Raw genomic sequence first — 26,589 nt, 5'->3', positions numbered from 1 at the left:
CACTCTAATTAACTTATCCCTTCACCATTTACCCCAGTGAAATCCTCCCATCCTCATACAGGTGTCGTCTCCCGTGTAGGATCAAAGTCCAGCCACCAGACACTTCTGGCAACATTCCAGGACTCCCGAGCCCCCCAAGGGTGGTCTCGGTCCCTCTGCACCTCAGTCCTGAGGTGCTGAGATCCCACAAGTGGGTCTTGTCACTCACAGAGGAACAAATATAACATAGGAAGTGAACAGGATGACCACGGTGTTCCTGCAAGGAGTATGCCTTCACAGTTCCCCCATGAGAAGCATATATTACTGTAGGTAGGGGATTTTAGGAAGGAAATGCATGAATAGAAAAAATCAGATTTTTAATTTCTTTGTGTTGCCTTTGGGAGAAAGAAGGGTTAAATACTTTGCTTCAGATTGAAGCAGTTTGACGTACTTCACTGCACTGTAAGAGTATTAGAGATTAAGTAAATATTAGTTCATATAAATTTATAACAGTGTAACCACTATAGCACATTTGAGATGAAAGATTCAACCTTCAAATCTGAACATTTAAGCTTCCAGGTTCAGTTACTTCCATGCAAAACAGTGGGTTTCCCCTGTAATTTAATTCTCTACCTGAATTTTGCTATTGCAACAGTGATTAATGACAGAAGCAGTGCAGCCAAAACAATGCTAGGATGAGCCAATGAACCTCCCATTCTTGGGAAGAAGTTACACAATTACAAGCAAGGTCTTCGTGATTAGACAAAATGTGTAGTTTGTCAAATTGAGTTCCATAGCAATAGACTACACACACAGAATGTGTATCTGATATTTAGATATAATATTTTATTTGCTTATCCTGATATCCAAAAAGAACTTTGTCCTAATTTCTAATAATAAAAATAACAATATCAGCATACTGTGTAGCAACAAGTTGATGTAAATATCACAACCTATAAAACATACCATGTATGTTCTGGTAATATGATAAAGTAAATTCTTTTTTTCTGTGTGTTTGTGAGCTGTGCTGAGCTTACACACAATATGATTTAATTTATGCCATTTGATTTGTATTTTAGGAAAATACCATGTGATCCACAGAAGTTTTTATGTTAAGTGGTCCCTTTTATTTGATTACTACCAAGTAAAGCTAGGGAGTAGTGTAGTGATGCTCTTACGCAGTGATGCTCTTACCTGCTGTGCTTGGGGCTCACTGGAGCCACAGATGTGGAATGAGATAGGTGATATGATCCGTGTGTAAAGGTCTGTAGGAATAGCTGCAGCACACTGGTGAGCAACAGCACAGTGCTGGGAACACCAGTCCTCATGCTCTGAGTCAGTTCAGTCTCAGGCATCTCCCACTAATTTGTCAGTTGTTTGTTAAATTCTTTTTTTCATAGCTTTCTTCTCCGAAACCAGTGGAAAAAATAACAGATCACCTGATTCAAGTTCTTTAGGGCATGCTATAGCAAGGAACCCATGAATGAAGTAGCATAAAATAAATAATAATAGCATGACTTAAGAGTTAAATTAGAATGCGTTGAAAAAGAAGTTCAACAGTACAGTATTTAGATTTCTTCTGGCAAAAAAATATCTAAACCAAAGAAGAGAGCCTTGGTGTGTAATTAGATTGCTACCACAGAAATGCATATTGTTTGCTGCAGTTCATGCTGATTTCTTTAGAGAATTTGTTAAAATTTTGAACGATGAACAAAGAGGTGTTGAATGAAAATGCAGGTAAGATTTAGGGTGTATGGGAGAAATTGAATCATCCTGATTTTAAAGGAGCAGAAACAAAACTGCCTGCTTAAACACAGGTTTTCAAAAGGCAGTTGACACACAAAGCTGCCCACTGCACATTCTAGGACTGTAATGACCACTGGTAATGTATTTCCAGCAACTTAGTGGCAAGATATGAGGTCCTAATACCCCTTTATGAAAGGTAGAGACAGAGCCAAATAAACAATTTCATTATGATTATAGAGAATACTCTATAAAACTCTAGTGAAATTGCAACAGGAGCAACCATCTCTGGGCATTTAAAAGTCCCTACTGTGCAGATCCTTGCTCTCCCAAGTGTTTCGTGACCTGCAGCACCACCCTGCCTTCTTAAATAAGAGCAGCAGCTGCTCCACACAAATTCCAGATCCCCTGTTTGTAGCAGCAGAGATGTGTCTAAGACAGTGCTTGGTAATGTCTTTCTCTTGTGATGTTACAGTACTAATTCAAATGTAATAAAGCCCAGGAGGTTCTCTTTTCTCAAAATTACGTCCTCAGTTAGAAATCATTATCACAAATACTTGATATCTGAAAAATTGTCTCCTACTTATCTAATATTCACATTGTGCTTAATATAATTATTTCCTTACAAAGTGAAGATCTACAGGTGTGTGAGCTAAGCACAATAGTTCTTGAGACCAGCAGTGAAAATTCTTTTCTCTCTTATCAATCTTCTGACCGGATTCCAAGGAACAGCATCCCTCAATGTGAGCATATCAGGACTCGTGGACACTTTTTTGGTACTCAGTGGATAAAAAGTTTCAGCCATATATTCACTGAGTACTCAAAATGCACAGCTAGACAGAGTAATAAAATTGAGTGGTCCAGGGTGGCAGGAGCAGGCACTATATTAATGTTGTATCATGAATTTATGTTTGCAGAGCACTTTGCAGGCGAACTCCAGCTCCTCTCAGCTGAGCCGTGTATCACCTTGGGTGTGCTCGCACAACCTGCCTATCTCAAATAACCCCTGGAGCTGCAGCCCAACATCTTAGAAATATGGACAGCCCCAGACAGAGCTTCCTCACATTCTCCTGCAAAACACAGTACAGACCAACTTGAAGTGAATTCTTTTTGAAACCTCACTAAGAAACAAAGTTTTGTAGATGACAAAGCATGTGCATTTACAGTGAAAGAGTAAAGAAGCTAGATCTTGAGACAAGACAGGAGTTGAGAAGCAGATAAAATGACAGGGCAGCACCGTGGATCACTGTGATAACTGTGATTATTATAGTTTGTTATTACAAATTATAACAGAGACACACAGACAGGTATTTTCTTATACTTATTCTCCATAAGGCAGGAAGGAGTTGATTATGTGCTACTTAACATCGGACATCCTTGTGTCAAGCAGCAGCTGTATGAAATATATCTGTAATTTTTGAATCTTTATCCATGTGCTTCTACTGTTCTTCTGTGCTAAACATATTGTCTGTGTGTAATAATCTAATCTACTCATATCATGACCATCTGAGTCTTCCTATAAATCATATGAATAACAGGTTTAAAACTAGTAAAATTCTCTTTCAAAAATGGTTCTTTTTTCTCTTTCTTTTCAGGTGTTTTTCCGAGAATAAGCCCTAAACTCCGTTACCCATGGATGCTGCAGAATTCCGCAAGAGAGGGAAGGAGATGGTGGACTATGTGGCGGATTACCTGGAGAAGATAGAGAAACGTCAGGTGTTCCCAGATGTGGAACCAGGATACCTACGGCCCCTCGTTGCAGACTCTGCACCCCAAGATCCTGAGAGCTTTGAGGATGTCTTTAAGGACATTGAGAAGATCATTATGCCAGGGGTAAGAGAAATGGAACTGTAGTGCAATGTTCAATACTGTGTTTAGGTTTTCAAACACCTTAAAGAAAGTGGGGGTTTACCAACATAAATACCCACACTGATTAACTTTTACAAGGCAGGAGCCAGCTTTACATGTTGAATATGATCTAACTAATGTTTTCCATTTTTCCTAGAAATAATCAAATCATTCTTTTGCTTCATGCATGGTTTACTTTTGAAAATAATTTCTTTTCCTCCCTTGAACTGGTTAAAGCAAAACTTCATTACTTTCAGTTTCATGTGATATTTTCACTACTTTCATAGCACAGTAAATATTTTACAAAATAGTATTTTTATTAGTCTGCTGTGCCTGAAGTGTTTCTTCAAGCTGATCTTTAAATGTTAAAATTCTCTTAGGAGACTTCTTTTATTAGAGTTGACTAGAAAGGATTCTTCCCCATACTTGTTCTGTTGACTTACTCTCCTAAATGTCAACTACTTCTCGTAACTTCTAAGGCAGACCACCCTGCCTAAATATTAGGCCTTGAATAGATCAGTATTGGACAGACAATGCAGAACTGTTGGCAAAGCATCTGGCATTTGTTCAGCCCTGAAATTTTCTCGTTTTTCCACTCATGGTGCACCTTTTTTATTTTAAATATGTACTTGTCTCCTTAGGCCTCTAAGTAGCTTGAAGAGAACTGAATTATTAGTAAAAGTTAATGAGGAATCTCTCCTTTGGATCTCCTCAATAAGCACTTTGGGTTTCTTCTCTAGATGCAGCTAGGTGATATGATTGTGTTGGGACTGGACACCACAATCAAAATTACTTTAGTCAGTGTACTATGATGCCAATTCCTTTCCATTGACCAATGTAAATATTTGATATTCAGTATGATTTTATCTTGTTTTCCTTGGAGACAGCCATCTGTACTTTAACAGGCAAAAGCTCAGCTGAAGTAAATTGAAACCTTTGCACTCTTTTCAAAGATTTGAGGATGAAGTCTTAAATCCAAGGGGATTAAATCAATGCAGATTAGATAAAAGAATTATGTCCAACACGTGCAAATATTTTAATTGCTGCTCATAGATATAATTGGCTTTTCTTTTTCATTGGAGGAAAATAGTAATGTCTGTGAAGTAGAAGAGAAAATACTTTGAACACCTGAGAACTTTCAATAAAATAATAATGCATTAAAAAATAAGAGATGAATAACTCGAGAGTAGAAAGTGAGACATTGAATTCCAATTATGTCATCAGCATGTCATGTTCTCTCTTAACTAAATTGACTTCTCTTAATATTTACGTGCCCTGCAAACAAATGTACTTTTACACACTGATACATTCTGAAGAAAAATTGTTCTATCCTAAATTTTTCACTGGTGTGAAATGTTAGTGACACAAAGAGCACAATATAAATCCCAGTTCTTATAGTAATTCTGATTCTACCCATGTTGCTTTTACTTAATTCCAAAGACTCACATGGGCACAGAACCATGAGGTCCTGTATAGTAAAGATTGGATGGTATCTCAGGATAATTTAGTCCATCCCCTCTGCTCAAAGCTGAGTCAGAGCAGGTTGTTCAGGACTATATCCTGCTGGTCACTGAATATCTCCAAGGATGAACTCTGCTGTCCTGTTCCAAAGTTGGATCACCCTCACAGTAAAAAAGCTTTTTCTTATGTTTAAATGGAATTTTCTCTATTTCACTTCATGCATATTTCTTATTGTCTTGTCACTGGGTACTTCTGAGAAGAATCAGGCTTCATCTTTTTTACACCTTCCTGTTTATACACATGAACAAGGTACCCCCTGAACTTCCTGCAGGCTGAACAACCCCAGCTCTTTGAGACACTTGTCACATCACAGACACAGCAATTAATCATCTCCATGGTCTTTCCCTGGAATCACTCCAGCAGGTCTTTGTTCCTTGTACTGGAAAACCCAGAACTGGATGCAGCATTCCAGGTGTGGCCTTTCCAGTGCTGCACAGAAGGGAAAGATCAACTCTTTTCACCTTCTGGCAGCAGTTTTGATACCCTGGCCCACAGAATGCTCTTGGGTCACAGTGCTTGCTGCCAGGATGCATTGCTGGCTCATATTCAGCTTGGCCACCAGGATCCCCAGGTCCTCCTGGGGGATTCCTTCCCCAATTTATTCCGAGCTGCTTGCCAGCCAATTGATCCTTGCTCTATATGGGGCAGGGGGTTATTTCTCACCAGGTACAGGCTTTTTCATTTCTTTAGTCAACTTCATGTGATTCCTGATGGCCTATTCTGCAAGCAGTTAAGGTCCCTTTGAATTGCAGCATGACCACACAGTGTATCAAACACTCCTCCCAGTTTTATGTCGTCTGCAACCTTGCTGAGGGTGCACTCTATCCCATATCAAGGTATTTAATGAAGTACTAGCCTTTGCCTTTCATTCTTCATGTGACCTATCCTTGAATACTTCAGGGATGGAGCACTCACAACCTGCCTGGGCAGGTGTTTCAGTGCCTTACCACCCTCACAGGAAAGAACTTTTTTTTCAAATGTGTAATCTAAACCTATTCTCAATTTAAAGTAATTCCCTCATGTCCTATCACTACATGCCCTTGCAAAACGTCTCTCTCCATCTTTCTTGTAGGCTCCCTTTAGGTACTGGAAGGCCGCAGTTATATCACCCCAAAGCCTTCTCTTTTCAAGGCTGAGCAATCCCAATTCTCTCGGCTGTTCTCACAGGAGAGGTGCTCCATTCCTCTGATCATCTTGATATTCCTCCTCTGGACTCATTCCAATAGGTCAATGTCCTCCCTTATTCTGGGGATCCTAGAGCGGGACACAGCAGTCCAGGTAAGGTCTCACCAGAATGGAGGAGAGGGTCAGAATCCCCTCCTTTCCCCTGCTGCCCACATTGCTTTCAGTGAAGCCCAGGGCACTGCCTTCACCACTTCTTTCCTGTTGGTAAATGTGCAGTCCCACACCCTGTCCCACATTTTTGTCAGTTCCTCCACAGTTTCCTGTGTTAGGTAATTATCAATGCACTCCAGAACCCTCCTGACTGTGTCCTGCTGTGTTGTCTGTCCAGCAGATGTGAGAACTATGACCTGTGAACATGAAGTTTCTTCCAGCTGTCTGAATGCTGCACTCATGTGCTTCTTCTGACCAGGTGGTCTGTAGCAGATGCACACCCCCAAATATTGCCCATTTTAATATCTTCACCAGTCCTGACTCACAAGTTCTTGACTGGCTCATTGTCCATTCTTAGGCAGAGATCAGTGCATTCCTGCTATTCTCTTCCATAAAGGACCATCCTCTGCCTCGCCTTCCTGGTCTGACCTTCCTGTCCTCATCTGCTGCAGCACTTCAGTCATGCAAGCAATCCCACAGCATCTCTGTGATCCCAGTGAAATCACAGACCTGTACTTGCACTCAGCCTTCTCTTTCCTTCTGTTTGTTCCCCATGTGTTGTGCACAGCTTATAGGTGCTTCAGCGAGGCACCCATTTGTCTTGATTCCCCAGAAAAGATGTGAGGGCTCCTCTGTCTTGCCCCTGCCCTAATGCTGCCCTCTCAGCACTTCCTAATTTATGTAGATACACTGGGGATCAGTCTGCTTTAGCCTTAGCTTCTTTCTGAGTTCTCTCATGTCCCTTTGCTTGCCAGCTTGGTCCATCTTCCTCCCTTGGCTGTGGTTTCCTCTCCTTCCCTCATCATTCCTAGTTTACAGCTCTCCTTCCCAGGTTATCCAGCCAGTCTGCAAAGGTATTTTTTCTCTAATTGTTCAGGTTATATTTTCCCTTTTCCCTTAATCTTCTTCCCATGTTTTTCCTGACAAGAATAACATTTAAAAGTACATCTAGAGTTTTTCATCTATAGCATTTACCTACTGTTTGACCAGGGAATGTCTTATATCCGTTTTATAAATGAAGAACTTCAGAAAGGGCTTTTTCAGAAAGAATAAGTAATATGACATATCATAAACCCTTGTTTTGTCTGTAAGCTGTTGGTGGCCCATAAGTGATTCTTGTTTCGTTCATGTTGACATCTTTACTGTGTTAGTTGTGTTCAGATATTTGCTACTTATTGTAGGACTAAAAATATGAAAATAGTGTTCCTTCAGAAGGGCAGGGATCAATTAACTGTGTGAAGTGATAATGATGCAGTATCTATTGCTGTCTTCACCCTGTAGGAGAAAAGAATTTGTGAGTAGTGAAATTTCTTTATGGAGACTTACTGTGAAATGTAAGGTAGACCTTCAAAGGGCAGCCCACCCAATGATAATGACAGTAATGGCACTAGGTTCCTGATTCTAACACAGAGACAGAGGGAATAACTGCAGAACTCTGATCTCCACAGCAGGCAGACAGTAAGAAAGGATCTGCATGTCAAAATATCAGTCACCTTTCCCTCTCAGATTTGCTTTGCTGTCTTTCTCTTTTAGAGCTAAAAATGATCAAGTGTAGTTGTAACTGCAAATAGTGGTACTCAAGATGCTAATTTTCCTCACATTGGATCCATAATCTATGAACTTTGAAGTTCATAGATTAGTACCTATCCTCAGAAGTACCTATCCTCAGAATGTGGTAAAGGAAGACTCTTGCTTAGACCAAGCAAGCCAGAGAAAGACATCCTTAGAAGAAATCTTGGAATTAGAATGTCTCTGAGAAGCACTAGAGTGGTAATTAGAGTGAACCCAAGACATTTGTATATCATTATTTATCAGCAGAGGGCAAAAAACCCAGGCATCAATTATGTCAGGCTCTTTGCAATATCTGACTAAGTGTATCTGTTCCAACATTGTGAAAAAAAGAATTTTACAGCTGCTTCAAGGGACGGGGGGAAGGGGAGGCAGGAGGAAGAAGCGCAGCTGCACTTGCCTCAGGGCTTTTAGCTTTTTTGCTTTGTGTGAGTGGTGCAACTGGAATCTGCTGTGTTTCATCAAGCAAATGGCTCCCAGCAAACAGTCAGTTTAACTTGATTAACCTAAGATGAATGTCACAAGTCTTACAGATCACAGAGGATTAGAGCTGGGGAGATGAACAGTGGCAGCCCTGGCTTGTTACAGATATCAGTGAAAGTCTGTGCATGTGGACCCTATCAGAGACCACTGCTTCTTGAATATTTTATTGTTTTCCTGTGGAGAGCCACATCCCATCTGGGGTGTTTTTCTGATTTGTGAAGGAAGACATTTGCCACAAGATCTCTAAAACTTTGTTACAGCAAAGAAGGATTTCCCGAGCAAATGTGGGATACAGCTGAAGAGGTTCGCAGTGGCTTGTCTCTGGATAACTGATTTGACAGGTTTCAACCTAGTGACCATTAATAATGAAATCTTGAACGGAGCAGGTACAGGGCTAGTTTAGACGGTGGAAAATTGTAATGGGTAGGAGATGTTTTCATGTGAAAGAGATAGGCACATTTGAAATTGGTACACTGCAGCGGGGAAAGTGATACCTGATTCATTCTGTTCAAGAGTTAAGGCAGTTTCCCCTTGGCATGGACCACAGCCCTTAAAGAAGAGCTGGTTGTTGGCATGAGGAAGGTTAGAAGATGAAAGAAACAGACTATTTGCAGCATGCAGTACTGTGTGGTGCAGCAATCCCTGAGTTAGCTCTAGAACCAGAAACCTTATCACAGGCTAGGAGAGAGGAGTGTAAGAGCTAAAATTCATCAGAGAATGAATGTGGAACAAAACAGCAGAGAAACACTGAACTCGGGCAAGAGAGAATGTATAGTTGTGCTATCCTCCAGCTATAACAGAAGAATTCCAATATTAAAAAGGAAGCAAAATGATGTAAGAAAAGGCTAGCCTTCAATAACTCTGCAGCCGCTAGACTTCCACCCATGAAAAAAATCTTACATAGATCTGCTGAATTCTTGCTTACAGCTGTGGAAGACTTTTTTCAAAAACTTGCCTTTTTGAATGTAAAAGCTGGTTTTGCCAAACATATCACTTATCACATTATTTCCACTGAACACTGCTGTGTGGCTGTGCATTTCCTGCTTTCAAATTTTTTTAGATTAGAGTTGTGGAGCACTATCAAGTATCTCTCAGATCCTTAAAATTTCTTGGATGTTACATAAGAGAATTCTAAACATTGCTTTGGCAGGACAATTGACTGCCATTTATGCAGTTACCATGTTCTTCTCTCATATTAGTTCATAGAGAGTGGAGTTGTATGTAAGTCACAACTTGTTAAAGGGAGATGAGAGTTTCGTTTTCTACAGAAGTTACTGTATACTGGGATGGGTTTTTCATTTTGTGGTGAGGAGCTGTTTGGTCAGATTCACTGCCTGAGAATTAGCAAACAACATGAGAGTGTGGACAAGAGAGTTCTGTGGACTTCTGCTGCACTGAAGACACTCTTCCTCTGTCTGTTGTGTGACAGAGATGGAAAACCAAAATACCAGAGTCCCTGATGGTAGAGACTCAAGAGCAGTGAGCCTGAGCTTGCACAGAAGCTCAGGCTGCCATGACCCACGCAATTCTTGTCTTCTAGGAAGAAAAATGGAGAACTCTCATTTTGGAGCTGTTGGGGGGTTGGGGTGAGAACTTACTTATTTTTATTTTGAGTAAAAGATGGAGAAAATATCATGAAAAAAACAAGGTAAGTTTTTCTAAAAAAATGAGATCCTCTGTTACAGCCAGCTAGTCAAGAACTGTTGGCTTGTCACAACCTCTAGCCTTTTTTGATTTTGTGACAATTTTTTCCTGCTTCCTGTATTAGTTAAAAATAATTATTTTCCACTTAATACAGGTGACTCACTGGCACAGTCCGTACTTTTTTGCCTACTTCCCTTCAGCCTCTTCCTTCCCAGCTCTTCTTGCAGATATGTTGTGTGGTGGAATAGGATGCGTGGGCTTCTCCTGGGTGAGTTTACTCTGGTGGGTGGTATTGGTGCTTCACCTTGCCAGAATTTTAAGTGTTTCAGTAACATTCTACAATGAAATAATTTATTATTAGCAGTGAAGTCACAGGAGTATTTTTGTAGATAAATTTCCTTGATTAATTAAGGGTTTTCACCTAGACAGCCTGAATGATTCCAGGAATAAAAGGCTATTTCCTCATACAAGTTTTGCTCTTGAAAAATCACCAACAGTTAGAATTAGTGATAGCAATGCAAACATACTGGTAATCCAGTAATAAGTATGACTGTAGTTTAGCAGCCATTGTTGTTATTTCTCTTTTCATCTGGATGATGGAAAATTTCATTAAAACCCCCACATTCATATGACATATACTCTTCTCAAAACAGGCTGATATTTGATGTTGGAAAAAATATGCAAGATGCAATCCTAGCTTTGACATTTGATAGTCATAGTTCTATGTAAGGCCTATTTTGACATTTTTTAGTAAGTGTTAGAAACTATATGCACAAAATGGTCTTCAGGTCCCTAACTTGGCTGGTGACATTAGTCATCTCGTCTCTACAGCAAAAAAAAAAAAGAGAGAAAGAAAGAGAATTATTCTTGCTCAGGTAGATCTGATTTCTCTTCATGGTCTAGTGAGATTATTCCCTCTGCTCTGTTTTTCAACACAGGCTGCAAGTCCAGCTTGCACAGAGCTGGAGACTGTCATGCTGGATTGGCTAGGGAAGATGGTTAATTTGCCTAAGGAGTTTTTAGCTGAGAAGGATGGCCAAGGTGGAGGAGTCATTCAGGTAAGAGGGGAAATGAGACAAATACAGATTGAGTTCTTGAAATCATGATTTTGTAAAATCTTTATACTAGGACACTAATTAAGGAAATATAATTTTGTTTGCTGCCACATGGGTTCCTTTCAAATTTCAGGAGGATTGATGGTCTGTGAGAATGTCTATAGGTGGGCAGGATCATTCAGGAAAGTAATGCTGATGTTTCTGGAGCAGATGATTTCTAAAACACTTCTCAGTGAAGAATTGTTAATAGTTCAATTTAAAATTTAGGCTTAAAATTCAAATCAGAATTGTGTAGGATGGAGACTTCAATTTGTTACTCAGTGAACTGAGCTCATATTTATCAAAAATATCCAGCAATGTTTCATAGCTGAGGTTAGAAGTCTACCTGTTCTATGTGCAATTGTTTATTTCAGTCAGTTTCCACAGAACATTGGAGATAAACTTTGATAAATAGAAATAGCAGAATGTAGTAAAAAGTATACCAGTTTTTGCCAAAGAGGTTCAAATTTCTTTATGTTTTTCTTATACAACAAAAGGAAAAAATATTTTAATATTGTATTTTAATTATTCTATATAAAAATTATATATATATAAGTTTTTCTTATATAACAAAAGGAAAAAGCAGACAATTATAATAAAATGAAGAGCTGTTTAAAATGTGTACCTAAGCAGTTCTATCAATAGATAATACAATTTTGAGACTACAGTGCATATCCAAACTAGAAAAAAGTCCCCAAACTTTGACATTGACTGTTGAATGAAACTTACAATGTCTGAGCAGATAACCTGAACAATAATCATGGGCAATCTTGGTCCTAGATGGACTTGCACCTACACCAGTGTATTTCCAGTATAGTTCTTTACTCATCTGCTTGCTCTGTTAGTGTCTTTATCATTACGATTGCTAGGGAGGGCTTTATTTTCAAGAAAGCAAGCTTCCCTCATGCATGTAGCAGCATCTATTTTGTACCAGTTAAAGCAAGCAATTATGCCTGATTGTTATCAGCAGGAAATATTGCCCCTCCAGGCTGACAGTGCTGGATTGCCCATAATTTTCATCAGAAACTGGTCATTTTCAGAATCGAAAGTGGCCTCTCTGTTCCAGCTTATGATGCAGTCGTTTGGGCTGCAGATCTTGTCTTGCTCTTGAAACAATAACGATCCAAGCAAAAGAGCATGAGGCAAAGACAACGTGTGTGAAAGTGCCAGTCATTCTGTGCCTAAATGCCAAGTAATTATTGTGCTATTGGGCAAAACCGAGCCTGTGAAAATTGCCTCTTAATTACATTTGAAAGTCTATGTCAATATGGAGCACTTTGTTGTTCTGTGCAAGATGACACTTCAAAATGGCAAAAGATGAAAGAAAATTTCAGTTCAGAGCTCTGGTGGACATGAACATCAGCTCTTGCTGATATTTCCTCCGCCTCTTGAGCCTGCTTGCCATGGCAACCTTTGTTTGCCTGTGGTAAAAGCAAAGGTATCATCATCCTTCACTTAATGCAGCATGCAGCATTGAAGAGGAGAAAAAACAGCTTTCAAAAATAAGAGAGAAAGCAACTTTCTTCCTGAAGTTTGTAACCTGCTGTTCATTCTAGATAAATTGCTGGAAAGTGTACCTGCTTTGAATTTTAAAGAGTTTTCTTGCTCTGCAAAGAAAAAGTATTTTAGGGGTGAGACAAAATTATCTTTGGCCTGGCAAAGAACACTGCTGATTTATCTTACTTGTCAGTTAGCCAAGTAGTTCAAGAACCAAGGCGTTTTTTTTTTTTTTCCTCAAAAATATTTAGCATAAGACTTTGGTGCCAAGTGTATAGAAGAGCATTGCAAACCAAGCTCTGTAAGCAGTGTAAAAAGGTTCAGTGTAAAAAAGGTGACTCAATATAAAAAAAGTGATGTATGGAAACTGAGGCAAAGGGGAAAAACCTGTGTCTGTTGTAAGACGTCCAAAAGAATTTCCACGTTGCTGGATTCAGGTACCTTTAGGCTGTGTCCCAGCAAAATTCAGGAGGCAAAATTCAGCTGGGCAGTAGGCCCTTTTCTTTTCATCCTTGTTTCTGTAAAAGGAAATTCATACAAGAACTGTTGTATACATTGACTACTCACCAGCATAGATGAAGAGCCAGGATATCTCGGTGCACTCTGTAGGAAGCAGAGGCTATTCTTCAGCCTAAGTCATTTGCCCACCCAGCCAGGTGATCACCAGAATAGTGGGGGCCTAAATTTCCAGCTCTCAAATAAATGCCTTAACCTTTGTAATTTCTTACAGCCATTTTCTTTTACGTATTAATGCCCGTTTTTGTAATTAATATGTGTATTCCATTCATATCCTGGAAACGCACTAACAGTGTAAATAGTTATTTTATTTCAGCTATTTTGACTTTTTGGGCAGAAAAAGTAGGAAGATTTCTCCATGTTCTGATATTGTGATGAGAACTCTGTCTGGCTACAGACCATACACAGAATAACATGGCTTAAGGAGATTGCCAAATTATGTTTTCTGTAATTAATAGACCAAATTTCCTTTGCCCCTTGCCTCCACATGGAAGGCAACCTTACTTGACCAAAAGGAGTAATTGTATCCTAATTCCATACTGTATCTGTAATAATTTCCTCAGTTACCATAATACTGTATGCAGCAGCAGCAGGAAGTATTAAAAAATGCACAAAAAATGCAAACTAGTGCACAAAACTCTTCAGCTTGTGTTTATGCCTTGGGGTCTACATTCTTTGAATCTCACACTACCAAAAAGGCAGATAAAATGTATTAATCATTGGAAATACATTCAGTGAATGCTCTGGGACTGTCCTTTTCCCACATTACTCAGCTGAATTTCAGCTGGATTGCATTCATGCACTGTTGAGATGTTGACATGAGTAGAAGGGAGCTTGGTCTCATATGAATAGCTCAGCCAACTTCAGTGTAGGAGAAAGTCTGAACTCACTGGGATCATTCTCATATATGAAATCTGTCAAATCAGGCTCATCTTTAAGGAAATAAAATTGCCTTCCAAATATTTAAACATTTGTTGTAATTAGTAAGTATACTCAAGTCTTCAATAGAAGTAGGAGAGAATTTTGGTACAGGAGAAGAAACATCACTCCAAAATTAGTTTGTTGAAACTGGGGTTATTTCTGAGACAAAGATACTAAAATAAGTGACTCTATTCAGAGCACTATTATGATTCACATGATATTTAATCAACTTTGAAAGTACCTAAAAACTTCATCTTGCTTAGAGATTCCCCAATACATTGAAATTTATGAGTATGTATTTACAAACTGCTACAAATAGTTTAAAAGAGTAGTTTAGGGCATGTTTCAGGTGCATTTTCTAGATGAAAACTGTAAAAAGAATTTCTGGGAAGTTGTATTCTGTGAAATTTACTAAATAAATTAATAAATTCATACAAAAATTTATTTTTGTTATCACAGAGTATCCAAGACATATTTTAAACTGATGTTTTGTGAGTCAAAGTGCAATTTATAAGTAGCGTGTCACTGTTCCTTTCATCTTTCTTGGTGTTGAAGACAACATACAAAACTAATACTTTGAAGTGCAATTAGCAATTGAATCATAGCAGTTTTGGTTTTTCAGTGGTTTTTTTTCCCTTTTAGTCACAATAATTTACTTGCCCAAGGTAATTCTAATATGAAAGGAGGTGCATAATTAGGCATGTGTCTTGATAGAAGTGAGAGCTGGCATTCAGATTGTGATGGAACTGAGATGTGCAGAAATCCAGAGTAACAGAAATCAGCAGTTACTCTGACTGAATTGTTATGAATTAAGAGCAGACTGGTGCCTGGTTTGAGAGCCTTGTCACACACATTTAAGCCTTAGTGAGTCCAGATTTGTAGCACTTGCTTGCGAGGCTGTTGCCTAAACGGACCAAGCATAGAGATTTAAGAGAAAAGGCAAAAGCATTGGGAAGGAGGAGACCAAGATCAAACAGAGATCCCTCCCTTGCTGTCAGACATATTTTTAAAAAACATAAGATTGCACAGTTTCTCATCTGCATTTTCTGTTAACTACTTTGAAGATTAACACAGAATGAATGTCGCTTTTCTCCTTCTGCAATGTTTTCACTTTGAATCTTCCCTCAATTTATCCCCCAGGGAAGTGCAAGTGAGGCCACCCTGATTGCACTGCTTGCTGCAAGGACAAAAATTATCAGACAGGTGCAGTCAGAGAAGCCTGAGCTGACAGAAGCAGAGATCATGGGCACGCTGGTGGCTTATGCTTCTGATCAGGTGAGTGCCTCTCATTAACTTGGAAACACGGTGTCTGTACTTAACAATTTTGGCCATCTGAATAGGCAGGTGAATTTAGCATAAACTCTTTGGATTGGTGACTATTTGATTTTGGTTGTTTAAATCTTACTGTACATCCTATGTGTGTTCCATGGGGGTCTGTATTGGGATCAGTGTTGTTTAACATCTTCATAAATTACATAGACAAAGGGATTGAGTGCACCCTCAGCAAATTTGGAGATGACACCAAGCTGAGTGATGCAGCTGCCACAGCTGAGGATGGGATGCCATCCAGATGGACCTGGACAAACTTGAAAATTGCTCCATGGGAATCTCATAAGGTTTAACAAGACCAAGTTCAAGGTGCAGCACCTGGATCAGGGCAGCCCCCAGTACCAACACAGGCTGGGGGGGATGAACAGATGGAGAGCAGCCCTGTGAGAAGGACTGGGGAGTGCTGGTGGGTGAGGAGCTGGACATGAGCTGGCAAAGTGTGTTTGCAGCCCAGAAAACAAAATGTGTCCTGGGCTGCATCCAAAGCAGTGTGGGCAGCAGGGGAGGTAGGGGATTCTGCCCCTCTGCTCTGCTCTGCTCTGCTCTGCTCTGGTGAGACCCCACCTGCAGGGCTGCATCAGCTCTGGGACCACAGCATAGGGAGGGACATGGACCTGTTGGAGCAATTACAGAGGATGGACACGGAGATGATCAGAGGAATGAAGCACCTCTTCTATGGGAAAAGGCTGAGAGAATTAGGATTGCTCAGCCTGGAGAAGGGAAGGCTTTGGGGTGACATAATTAAGACTTAAAGCCTGTATGAAAAACATGGGGGGACTTGTTACAAGAGCATGTAAAGAACAAGGGGTAATGATTTTAAACTGTGAGTAGGGTATTATATTAAAGATATTCTTTACTGTGGGAGTGGTGAGGCACTGGAACAGGTTGTCCATAGAAGTTGTGGATGTCCTACCTCTGGAGGTGTTCAAGGCCAGGATGTATGGGCTTCTGTGCAACCTGGTCTAGTAGAAAATGTCCCTGCCCATGACAGTGGGACTTGCACCAGCTGATCTGTAAGGTTCCTTCCAACCCAAGCCATTCTATGGTTCTGTGGTAAGTGAACTGGAATGTCATATGTGCTTTCATATTATAAAGGATAAATATCCAGATGTCAGTGTTAAACATCTTTATAAAGAGCTTGTTTGAAGTAAATAAGGATAATTAAATAAGATATTAATTTCAGTCAGGTTTGGTAAGTATAGGGTATCCTTTGTTACATCCAGTCTTCTATGTCTATCTGTGTATCCTACGAGCACATGTGCAAGCAACCATGCTCTCCCTATATGCATGCATGGGTACAGATGTATGTATGCAGAAAAACCTAATGCATGAATAAAATCAAATCAGTCACAGTACTTAAAGAAACGAAAACATTTTTTTTCTTTTAAAAAAGAAAACCTTTAAGATATCCATCTGCCAATCCAACTAAGAAATCTTGTAAGGAAACAGAAAACATAATCCTTGATTTCTGACTGTGAGTGGTATTTAGCAGACTGAGTTACACTAAATTCTCAGCAGGCCATGACTATGAGAGGATTTTAATGTTAATGAAAACAAATTCTGCTCATGTGAGTTCTGCTGCTGCTATGTTTCTGACACTGTAATCCTACCGAACGGCCATGCAGTGTTGTTTCTCTTAATATGTGTGATATTTTCTTACCTACATGTCAATGAGACAGAAAAAAATCCCTCTCTTAGTACTTACTGTTTATATTAAAGTAATATCAGATGTGCAGAGTAAAATGGCCAGGTTTCAGCCTTACTTTGATTTACTACTAAGTGTATGGTAGAGAGCACTGTAGAAGTTGTTAACACCACACTTGCTCTTTGCTGGTGGGAAGAGGGATTACACTTGTGTGGTGAGAAGATTCAAGACAAGGAAATATGAGAAAAGATAACTGCTTTCAAGAGGCACAAAGGATATTTTTCCTTTCTTTTTGTTTGTTTGGGACCCTAAGGTCAGTATTGCACAGACCACCAGTCCCAGAGCTCCAACCGACCCAGTGATGCACAAAACCTTTTACTTGTTTTGACTTCTTTGTCCTGTGTAAGAGGCTGACCTGAAATGAGGACTGACAGGCCTTCCTGCCCACTGAAGGTCAGAGGATCTTATGTTTACAGAAGGATTTGCCTTAAGATACTGCTGACCTTTCCTAGCAGATTGTTGCCGAGCTCACCGTTCCTTCTGCGTTAAGAACAGACCTGTGTGACTCATAGGCAATAATCCACAAAAGAAAGTTCAATCCATTCTGTAAAAGGGAAAACCATTTGCTGATAGAGCCCAACAATACCAGAATGCATCTGGAAAAGAATCTTGCTACAATTTTTGAGTCTTGATGAAGCAATTTAGGGGTTCTGACTGGCTAACAACCTCAATGTATTATTGTAGTTTGCTTATCTGCAATTCTAGTATAAATAAGTTCTAAAATACATTTTTAATTGTACACTTGAAGTGTGGTATTGCTATGCCACACACCTCGTTTTCCCCTTAAAAAGTTATATTTCAAATTTAGGCTTCCTAATTTTCCTAAGCTGGTGCCTAATTAGTTACCAAGCACATTAAAAGGGGGCACTACTGAGATACAAATTGATGGTACATCTGTCTTTAAAACATGTCATTCCAGAAATATGTTTAGCTGAAAGGCAAAAACTTCATCTAGGCTAGTTCAACAAAATTCTGGATTGCTATTTTTGTGATTATATGCTAAATTGAAATAGAATTAATAAGCAGTCTTAGGCACTGGCAAGAATCAACAAGGACATTGTGAATGAGAATAGTCATGATATGAAAAGGTGAGGCATTTTCCTCTTTCAAATTAATGATGATTAATGAAATTATAGAAGGTAAAATAGCTTTTCTGTTTGTTTGTTTTAATCATGCTTTAAAGGAGATTATTTTGTGGCTAATGTACCTCTCATTGTCAATGGAGTTTTTATTCCTGTTATTCTATTGTAGTTCACAAATTTATGAGAATTTGTTAGTGATATCTTCATTTTTATTAACAGAGATGTGATTTATTTTCTAAAACAATATTATTTCAGGGGAATTAAATGGAAATGTTGTAAATAATGAAGAGCTGTAAGCACATATTGGGAATGATCCTTGCCTAAAAAAGTGACTGAATGATTGAACCACCATGTAGTTAGTATGTAATCAGAAAAAAATGGTTGTGTAAGAAAATACATGTACCATATTGTGACATGTACAATTTTAGAGTTCAGAAAAGCTATACACCATAAAAATATGCTAGCCAGCACCTGAATCATTATCAGACAAGAGGATTGTCTGCACATCTTTTGATTGATCTAGAGCCAAATCCTGAAGCTCTACATCAATCCTACCATGTAAATTAAAGCTCTCGCTAAGGTTAATGGAACTCTTGTCTACTGTGATCCTGGCAATGGTCTCAAGGGTATTGCAGGGTTGCTATTAGTTTATTTTGTGTATGTGTGTATTTATGTATATGTGTATATATATATATATGTATATGTGTATATATATATATATATATGTGTGTGTGTGTGTGTGTGTGTGTGTCTCCATCTACCTATAGGAAAGGTGGACAAGTATATATCTATTACATATGGTCAACTGTTCTAGGATCTCAAGTATGGCTTCACTTGAAAGGACTTACTTCTTTAGTTTGTAAATTCAAATGAACTTCTTACATTCCAGTAAAAAAAGTATTAGTCTAAAACTTACCCGTTTCTCTGTAGGCTCATTCCTCTGTGGAAAGGGCTGCATTAATTGGTGCTGTGAAGATTAAAAGTGTTCCTTCAGATGACACATTTAGTGTTTGTGGTTCAGCCCTGAAGAAAGTTCTGGATGAAGACAAAGCTGCTGGTCTTATACCTTTCTTTGTGAGTACTGGGTTTTAACAAATCAGTGGATTTAATGGTTCTCATAAGATGCTTTTGACATTAATAGATGGCCTCATCCCTAACAGAGGCACTGGTAGGCAGCTGGGCTAGAATACTAGGAGAGGTTCCATGAGTGTTCTTCACATACCTTTTTGTGCAGGAGGAGAAAATAATTTGAGCAACTGGTTGCACTTCTCAGCAAAATTATGTTTGAGGTTAATTTTATAGTTGCATGTAGTCTTGCAGTGTTATAATGTCCTGATTCCTGAATTCTGAACTGTTTACCTTTATTTTTCAGGTTCCAACTTACTTACAAATAAAACAAGTTTAAAGGCAGTAAATTAAATTATGTTATCTCAAGCCCAAGTGTCTTCAAGAAAAATAGTTTCCTCTTGATAGTACTTTAGCAAAAACATGAATCTCCATAATGTACCCCAAATATCATCAAGATCAGATGCAGTCAGGCACTTGTGAGTAAGTAATTAATCTCTAGCAAGTGAGTTATAGAGAATGCAGCTGTGGAAACTTCAGATGTCACCATTTCTTGTTATCTGTCCACTTTTTTTTTCTCCAGAAATTCCTGCTTTCACAGCAGGACAGCGAAGGCAAATATAGTTATGTATCAGTATCTTAAGCTCATAATCCCCCAAGTTTTGACATAGAGCATTGTTAGATTAGCTAAAACTATAAATCTTGGTTCTACCATGATAAGAACCTGATCAAAAAGAAAAATTGCCTATTCATCAGATCTGCTCCTCCTGCCAGTTCAGAATACTATGCTATTACTTCAAGTTAAAACAAGATTTTGCCATTTGTTTTTTTTTCCTATGATGTAAGTAACTTCTGTTGTGGTTTTGTATACCACCAAAAAAATTCTTTGCTTATTTCCAAGCATTATGCTCAACTAAACTTGATAAGAACCACAGGCTATATAGATTTATTAAGGGGTATAACATGCTACAGAGAATATGTTTTTACTGGCCTCCACTGAAGAAAAAATCCTCACACAACTAATTTAGAAACTGAGAACTTCAGAAATGGGATTTTTTTAAGAGATTCAAAAATAAATCACTTTTTTCACAAAAAAGTCATGTCCAACAATGGTTGTTTCTTTTCTTTCATGTTGTAACATTTTGAAAAGGGATAATGTGACTTAAATTTCTATGAACTGTTTTCAGAAGAATTAGAAGATTAAGCTTGCTTATACTTATGGATTAGTGCCAAATGGGACAAAGAAGCTTAAATTTCACCAGGCTCTTATGAAAATATAATCTTTTTACTCTTCTTGTTATTAACCTTTAGAGAATGCTTTTATGTAATATGAGGATGACTAGAATGAGAAGTGGTTTTCCTATGTGCAGAACACTGCTAATTTCCAGGGTGCCTAGAACTAGCGAGTCCTTAGGATGACCAAGCACATCCTGTCAATTGCTTTATAATATAACTGAGAAAAAAAAGCATTTCTAGGGATTCCAAAAAGAACTTTTTTTCTGTGGGATGCACCTACTAAGGTGAAGAACAAGCCACACGGCATGTTTTATTTCTCTGTGTTATGATCCCAGCTCATAATACCTTACACAGTATCCTGTTTCTATATCTCACTGTTAATTTTAAATAATTACAAGTACAGCAGGATATCACATCTTCATGCTGTAACTATAAATGTCTTTTTTCCTCAGCTTTCATCCATTTACAAAAAAAAAAATGCAACTTGCCCCTCATAAATATTCAGGCCTTATTAATTTTTCTATGCATACAAGAGGAAAAAAAATCTAATTTATGTATTCAGTGACACATTTACAAAGGGTGATTTAACTGCTGTTTTTCTTTCTCTGTTTGTTTAGCTGTGCAGCTTTCAAAGACATCAGAGGCTCTGCCTGAGTTTATACAGCCTGTATCGAGTCCTCCACTTATTTGTATACATAAAATATGTCAGGTTTAGCTTAGATTAGATCTCATTATTGGTATGGCTGGCCTCATAACTCAAAAGGTGTGTTAATTCTCTGTCATGCTGAGCAGCAGTCCATGCACTGTATTAGAGCTCCCTTTTTTGGCTTGCAGATTTCAAAAGCCTTTCCATTTCTTTTGTTCTTGAGTAATTTGGTGCTGTTGTATTTTGTTCTGGTGACAAAGATATGCACATTGCCAAGCAAACACCTTAGCCACTTGATTCCTTGTCTCCCTGTATTCACTGATCCTTCACTAAGGGGAGTGATTCAGCAACAAGCAACAAGTTTGATGGAAGAAATTCTGCCTGAAGAGACTTGTGACAGCAGCAACATCACTTCTAATGAAGATGTCTTGTTTGCATCCAAGCTGCTACAGTCTCCCTTAGAAGCAACAAAAGGTTTTGTAAGGGATTAAAAAGAAAACACAAGTAAATTGCAATGCCTTATAGGCATGTTCCTCCTCTTATTCTTAATGAATAAATGAAGAATCATTATACTGAACTTGATAACAGTGCTTTCCCTGTAAAGGTGAGTGGAGAATGAGGGTCGGGTTTGCTTGATGTGAAACAGGTTCTGTCATTACAGCAATCTGTTAACAAAAGGTTTGCTTTTCACTTACATAGGATTTGGCAGTCAGCCTTTTTTGGGGAGAGGCATTGTCTTTAAAAGGAATCTTTGCATTCCTACCCACCATCAATGTCCTATAGCACTAGTAATGTGTATATAATTTTGTTCAGTAAAAGCTGTTGCCACTAGGGTACCCTGATCTCTACTTTTGTTTTCTTTCTTTCATTTCTGAGTTCAGACTTGTGTTAATTCATCTCTTTCAAAATACTTTTGCAGAAACTGAAACAGAGATATTTTCATATAATAAAGCAAGGAGACTCTGCAAACAAAGCACTTAACCATGTCAGGTGTTGAGGCACTAAAATAGCCACAATTTACTGAGGAGCCATTTCCCAGCACAGGTGATGTGCAGCCCTTCATGTGGCCCCGAGTTAAGGTGGAGCTTTAAAACACATGCTGAATTCATGTCCATTTTATTACTGTGAATACACACTGGTGGTTAAACCTGTGTGTAAATGCCTCTCTCACTTGGGCCCTGTGCTCCCAGCTTGACACAGGCCTGTGTTGGCAGAATGCTGGCTGGGATGCTCAAAAGTGAAGACCACTAAGTTAAGCACTCCTAAATTCAGATAGAGTGCCCACTGCATTCAAGCCTGGCTCACCTAAACGTGTGTATGTGGCCTGTGAGCTTTGTGCTCTCTTTCATAAGTCAGCACTGACAGATTGCAGCTGGCATATACAAGGTACAATATACTTCAATGACCTCAACCAATATAGAGCTGCTACAACACAATTGTCTGCTGCCCAGCATGAAATCTCTCTGATTTTAGATGAAATGACTCTTCTGAATGTGATCCACAGGATATTAAGAAGCAGGCTTTTTCTATCCAGACTCACTCAGGAAACAATAAATCAGTATCAGACTGACAGATGAGCCATCTTTTCACTAGAACACTTAGATCCTGACCACAGATTTCCATTTGGAAGAAACATTCTTCAGACACATACAGATGTCTAGGGTGATGTCTCTTAACCCACAGTTTGTGAATGATTGCTGTTCTGTAAAATACTGAATGATGGTTTAGAGAACTGTTGCAGTTTTCCTCAGGCCACAGATATTCTCATGAGTGCAAGCTGGCAAGAACTGAATAGGAGAAAATATAAACAATATGTGAACATTGAAAGTTCTGCCTCATTTTAGTTATTTGCAAATGAAAAGCTTTGTGGTGGAACCATGCAAAATGTGCCCACATCTTTTCAATAACTGTAGGAGGTCTTCCAGTTGAAAAGATTGAGAGGAATTGCTCTCAGGAATCATAAAGATGCATGTATGTTTCCTGACATAGCTCTCCATTTCAGGAAAGTAATACATGAGATGACTGAGTTAAGCATTTTAGCTGCTTTGTATTCACAACCAAGGGCTGAGTCAAATTTGAAGTGCACAACCTGAAAAGGAAAAGGCCTGCAGGCTATACTGAGCCATCAGTCCCATTTCTGTGATGCAGTCTGTCCCCTACCTTTTGCACAAATGTGATTTTTCTGGTGTTACACAGGCTACAAATTGAGTTAGATTCATTCTCTAGTACTGAGGCGGGGTAATAAGAGTCCTGACAAGGGCAGATGTTGTCACTCTAAGTGGTTTCTGAGAATTAAAGAAAGTAGCTTTGAGGCTTAGACACCTGCAGAGAGGAAAACAAAATTATTTTAGAAATTGAGGTATACTTTACAGAATAACCCATTATTTAAACAACTAAGCATATGTTTGAACTCATATAATCTCTCACTGAAAAAACCATACTTCTTATCCTGATTGGGGAGAATACCTTAATAGCAGTACAAAATTAATAACAATAATGAATAACAATAATGAATGAAAAACAATAATGTGTAACTTTTTGTTATGAAATTTCCATCATTATTTTAATTGCTGGACTAACCAAGGCAATTTCACTCTGATCTTGTCAGAAAATTCATACCATATTCCATAAAATATATGTGTAAAAGCTGAGTTAAGTCTATAGTGCACTATTTTTATTTATTTCCCAATATATGCATATTCCTTATGCATATTTAAAAACTGGCATTTTCATCATGGTATCCTCCATTGTGGTAAATATATTTTCACTCCATACATATGTGCCTTCTTAGGAAAAATTGAGACCAAATTTTTTCCTGCTATTTAAAAAATTACCCTGCAATCTTTTCAAAGCAGCCTCTCTAAATGGGTGATTAGTGTTCCAGAGAACTCTTAGATGTGCCTCAAAGCACTTCAGTTTTCTGTTTTTCTGTGTCTCAGGAATAGAGGCCAGTATAGATAAAGATGAGATTATCTTGAAGGAAAAATATATTAGCTTATGATTTTACTAACTATATACATACAATTATTTCTCAACTGTATTTGTTCCAAACTCCGGTTCTTAGTAGCTTAGTATAGAAAAAATACTGAATTGTCCCTTTTTTTATTTTAATTATTGCTTCTTTCAAGTTTTTCTGGGACAGAATGTTTGTTTCTTGAAAAGTCCACTGGATGGACAAGTATAATTTAGGGTTTCCTTTCTTTTCTTATTGGTCTCATAATGAATTTGCTGAGGGACACATACACACAGAAAAATGTGTCTAGTTCCAGATATATAGGGAAAAACTGTAGGAACAAAATATGTTGCTTGACAATGTACTTGGCAGAAAAGGTAACCAGAAATACTAAAACAAAAAAAGCAAAATTTTATAGTCATGTCCTAGCTGTACTGTTGTTTATGTGTGATCTTGGATAAATTATCTAACTCTTTTGTATTTCAATACTCTGACTATAACACAGCATACTTTATTTGTATATTTAAACTGTAGAGTGTCTTTTATTATGTAAAAAATCTAGTAAACCACAAAAATCATACTCAGCCTTTTAGTGCTTTCAGAAATAAGAGAGGGTGTTTAAAACATAAGTGTAGCAATGAAAAATAATGTCAGTTTATATACCCTTGGTAGTTGGGGGTTATTGATTAAAATTCTACCTGCATATTTCCAATAAATTACAATAGCTCATTTTCACCTAGTTATGTTCGCTTTCTGCTGTGAAACTTCAGCATTTATGTTGCCTCTGCCTTTGGCCCACTGGTCACACAGAAGGGTACATTAAATGAGACATGAACAGAAAGAAGGAAGCACTGTTCCAGTGTTTTTGGATGAATCTGGGAGAAGTTTCTCTGTGAAAAAGTCTTGCAAGCCAAGTAGGGAACATATGCTGCTAGTGAACAGGTTCCAGGTTGCAGATCTCTTGAGCATAAACTGGTTACAAATCTCTGTTGCAGAGCTGTGGCTCTGATTGAGACAGCAACATTTGTCGATCTATTCTGTCAATAATAATTCCAGCACCTTTAAATTGCTCAAGTTCAGAACTTGCTTATGTACCATGAACCACAAATCATTTTGATGGGATTTGCATATGTAAGATAGTACTGAGCCACACAATAAACATGTAGAACTTACAGAAAATACATAAAATATAGCATTAGCACAACACTGTGCCTATATTACAGTACTTATCATTCAATTTTTTATAAACATTTTATTTTATGCATCTGCTTCAATGGACTGTTATGGGAGCCTTGGGAAAAACCAACCCACAGTCTTAAAAGTTCCACTAAGGGACTACTTAAGGGCCACTAATGACTAACATGATTTTTTTGTTCTGTAATATCTTGTATTTTTGTTTATTGCTGCCTTTGCAGACTGTTTTTCTCCTTTTTCTCCTTTGGTAATTTTCTATGCTGTAACACTTTTTTTTTTTTTTTTGGCTCTGCAGTTCTGTGCAACACTTGGAACCACCTCTTGCTGCTCCTTTGACAAACTGTTGGAACTGGGTCCTCTGCTTCTTTCTAAAATTTCAGATACCAGTTTAAGCCATGCTGAGTCATTTCCAGGACATTATGCTGTGTCAGTGTCCAAATACAATAAAGCTACTTATAGATGAGACCTTCAGTTACAGTTTTATTTCTAATATTAGGTCAAGCAGCAAATGTGCATTCTCAAGCTGTTAAAAGAGTTAGAGGGTATTGCCTTAAGGGTTTCTTTTCTGGGGAGGGGGACATATTTTGGAATACTTAAGAATTACTGTAAGGGCCTCAGTTTGTAAGATATTTCTTCAAGCCCTTCTGCCCTGCAAGGGCATCTAGAACGATGCTGAATATCAGGGAAAAGCTGAACTCTTAATTCTGCTCTGCACCAAGTGTTTTGTTTCTGCCTGGTTATAATAACAATAAAAGGTAGGGAAATATGCACCAAAAATCCCCATCTATTCTTAATCCTTGCTCTCCCCTTCCCAATTTCCTTCCTCTTCCAAGAAAATAGGAAAAATGCCAGTGTGTTTAATACAGTGATCGAGTCATGGACTCTTCATAAGTATTACTTTCTGTGTTATGGTTTGTTGTGTCAAGCTTTGATCTGCAGCAGGGCTTGGTCAAATCCCATGTTTGCTGGCTGATGAAATTGCTACCAAAGCACACCATATCTCTCCACATGAGAACAGGAAATCCATAGCTGTAAGCCACTGGAAGCAACTTCATTGAAACCCAGCTTGATTTGATGTCCTGTTAATTTATTCAGGGGTCATTTGCTCTGTGAGGTGTGCTGCCTTTCAGCACAAGCCCCAGTGACTCAATTTCTCCCAGTCCTTCTTTTTGAACAGGTTCCTAGTAGTTTGCTTAGCAGCTACAGATTATTTTGCTGATTGTGCTATT

At 38.4% G+C, this 26,589-nt stretch overlaps 1 protein-coding gene across 5 annotated transcripts in view; it reads left to right on the top strand.

Moving 5' to 3' along the window:
• Window positions 1-3,321: 3,321 nt before the first annotated feature.
• DDC (dopa decarboxylase) overlaps window positions 3,322-26,589 on the top strand; it is a 47,158-nt gene continuing 23,890 nt past the window's right edge. Inside the window, exons 1-7 of one of the 5 annotated variants that reach the window (XM_058810658.1) lie at window positions 3,322-3,555; window positions 10,277-10,390; window positions 11,061-11,180; window positions 15,291-15,425; window positions 19,197-19,340; window positions 25,656-25,720; window positions 25,884-25,885. In XM_058810658.1, the coding sequence (XP_058666641.1) occupies window positions 3,355-3,555; window positions 10,277-10,390; window positions 11,061-11,180; window positions 15,291-15,425; window positions 19,197-19,340; window positions 25,656-25,720; window positions 25,884-25,885 (781 nt within the window). In that variant the 5' untranslated portion in view covers window positions 3,322-3,354. The remainder of the gene's footprint in view (window positions 3,556-10,276; window positions 10,391-11,060; window positions 11,181-15,290; window positions 15,426-19,196; window positions 19,341-25,655; window positions 25,721-25,883; window positions 25,886-26,589) is intronic. The other 4 variants (XM_058810665.1, XM_058810670.1, XM_058810685.1 and 1 more) reach the window with 4 other exon arrangements.

The sequence above is a fragment of the Ammospiza caudacuta genome, chromosome 1 (assembly GCF_027887145.1).
Source record: "Ammospiza caudacuta isolate bAmmCau1 chromosome 1, bAmmCau1.pri, whole genome shotgun sequence".
Classification (NCBI taxonomy): domain Eukaryota; kingdom Metazoa; phylum Chordata; class Aves; order Passeriformes; family Passerellidae; genus Ammospiza; species Ammospiza caudacuta.
This window is presented reverse-complemented; position numbering and strand designations above follow the sequence as displayed.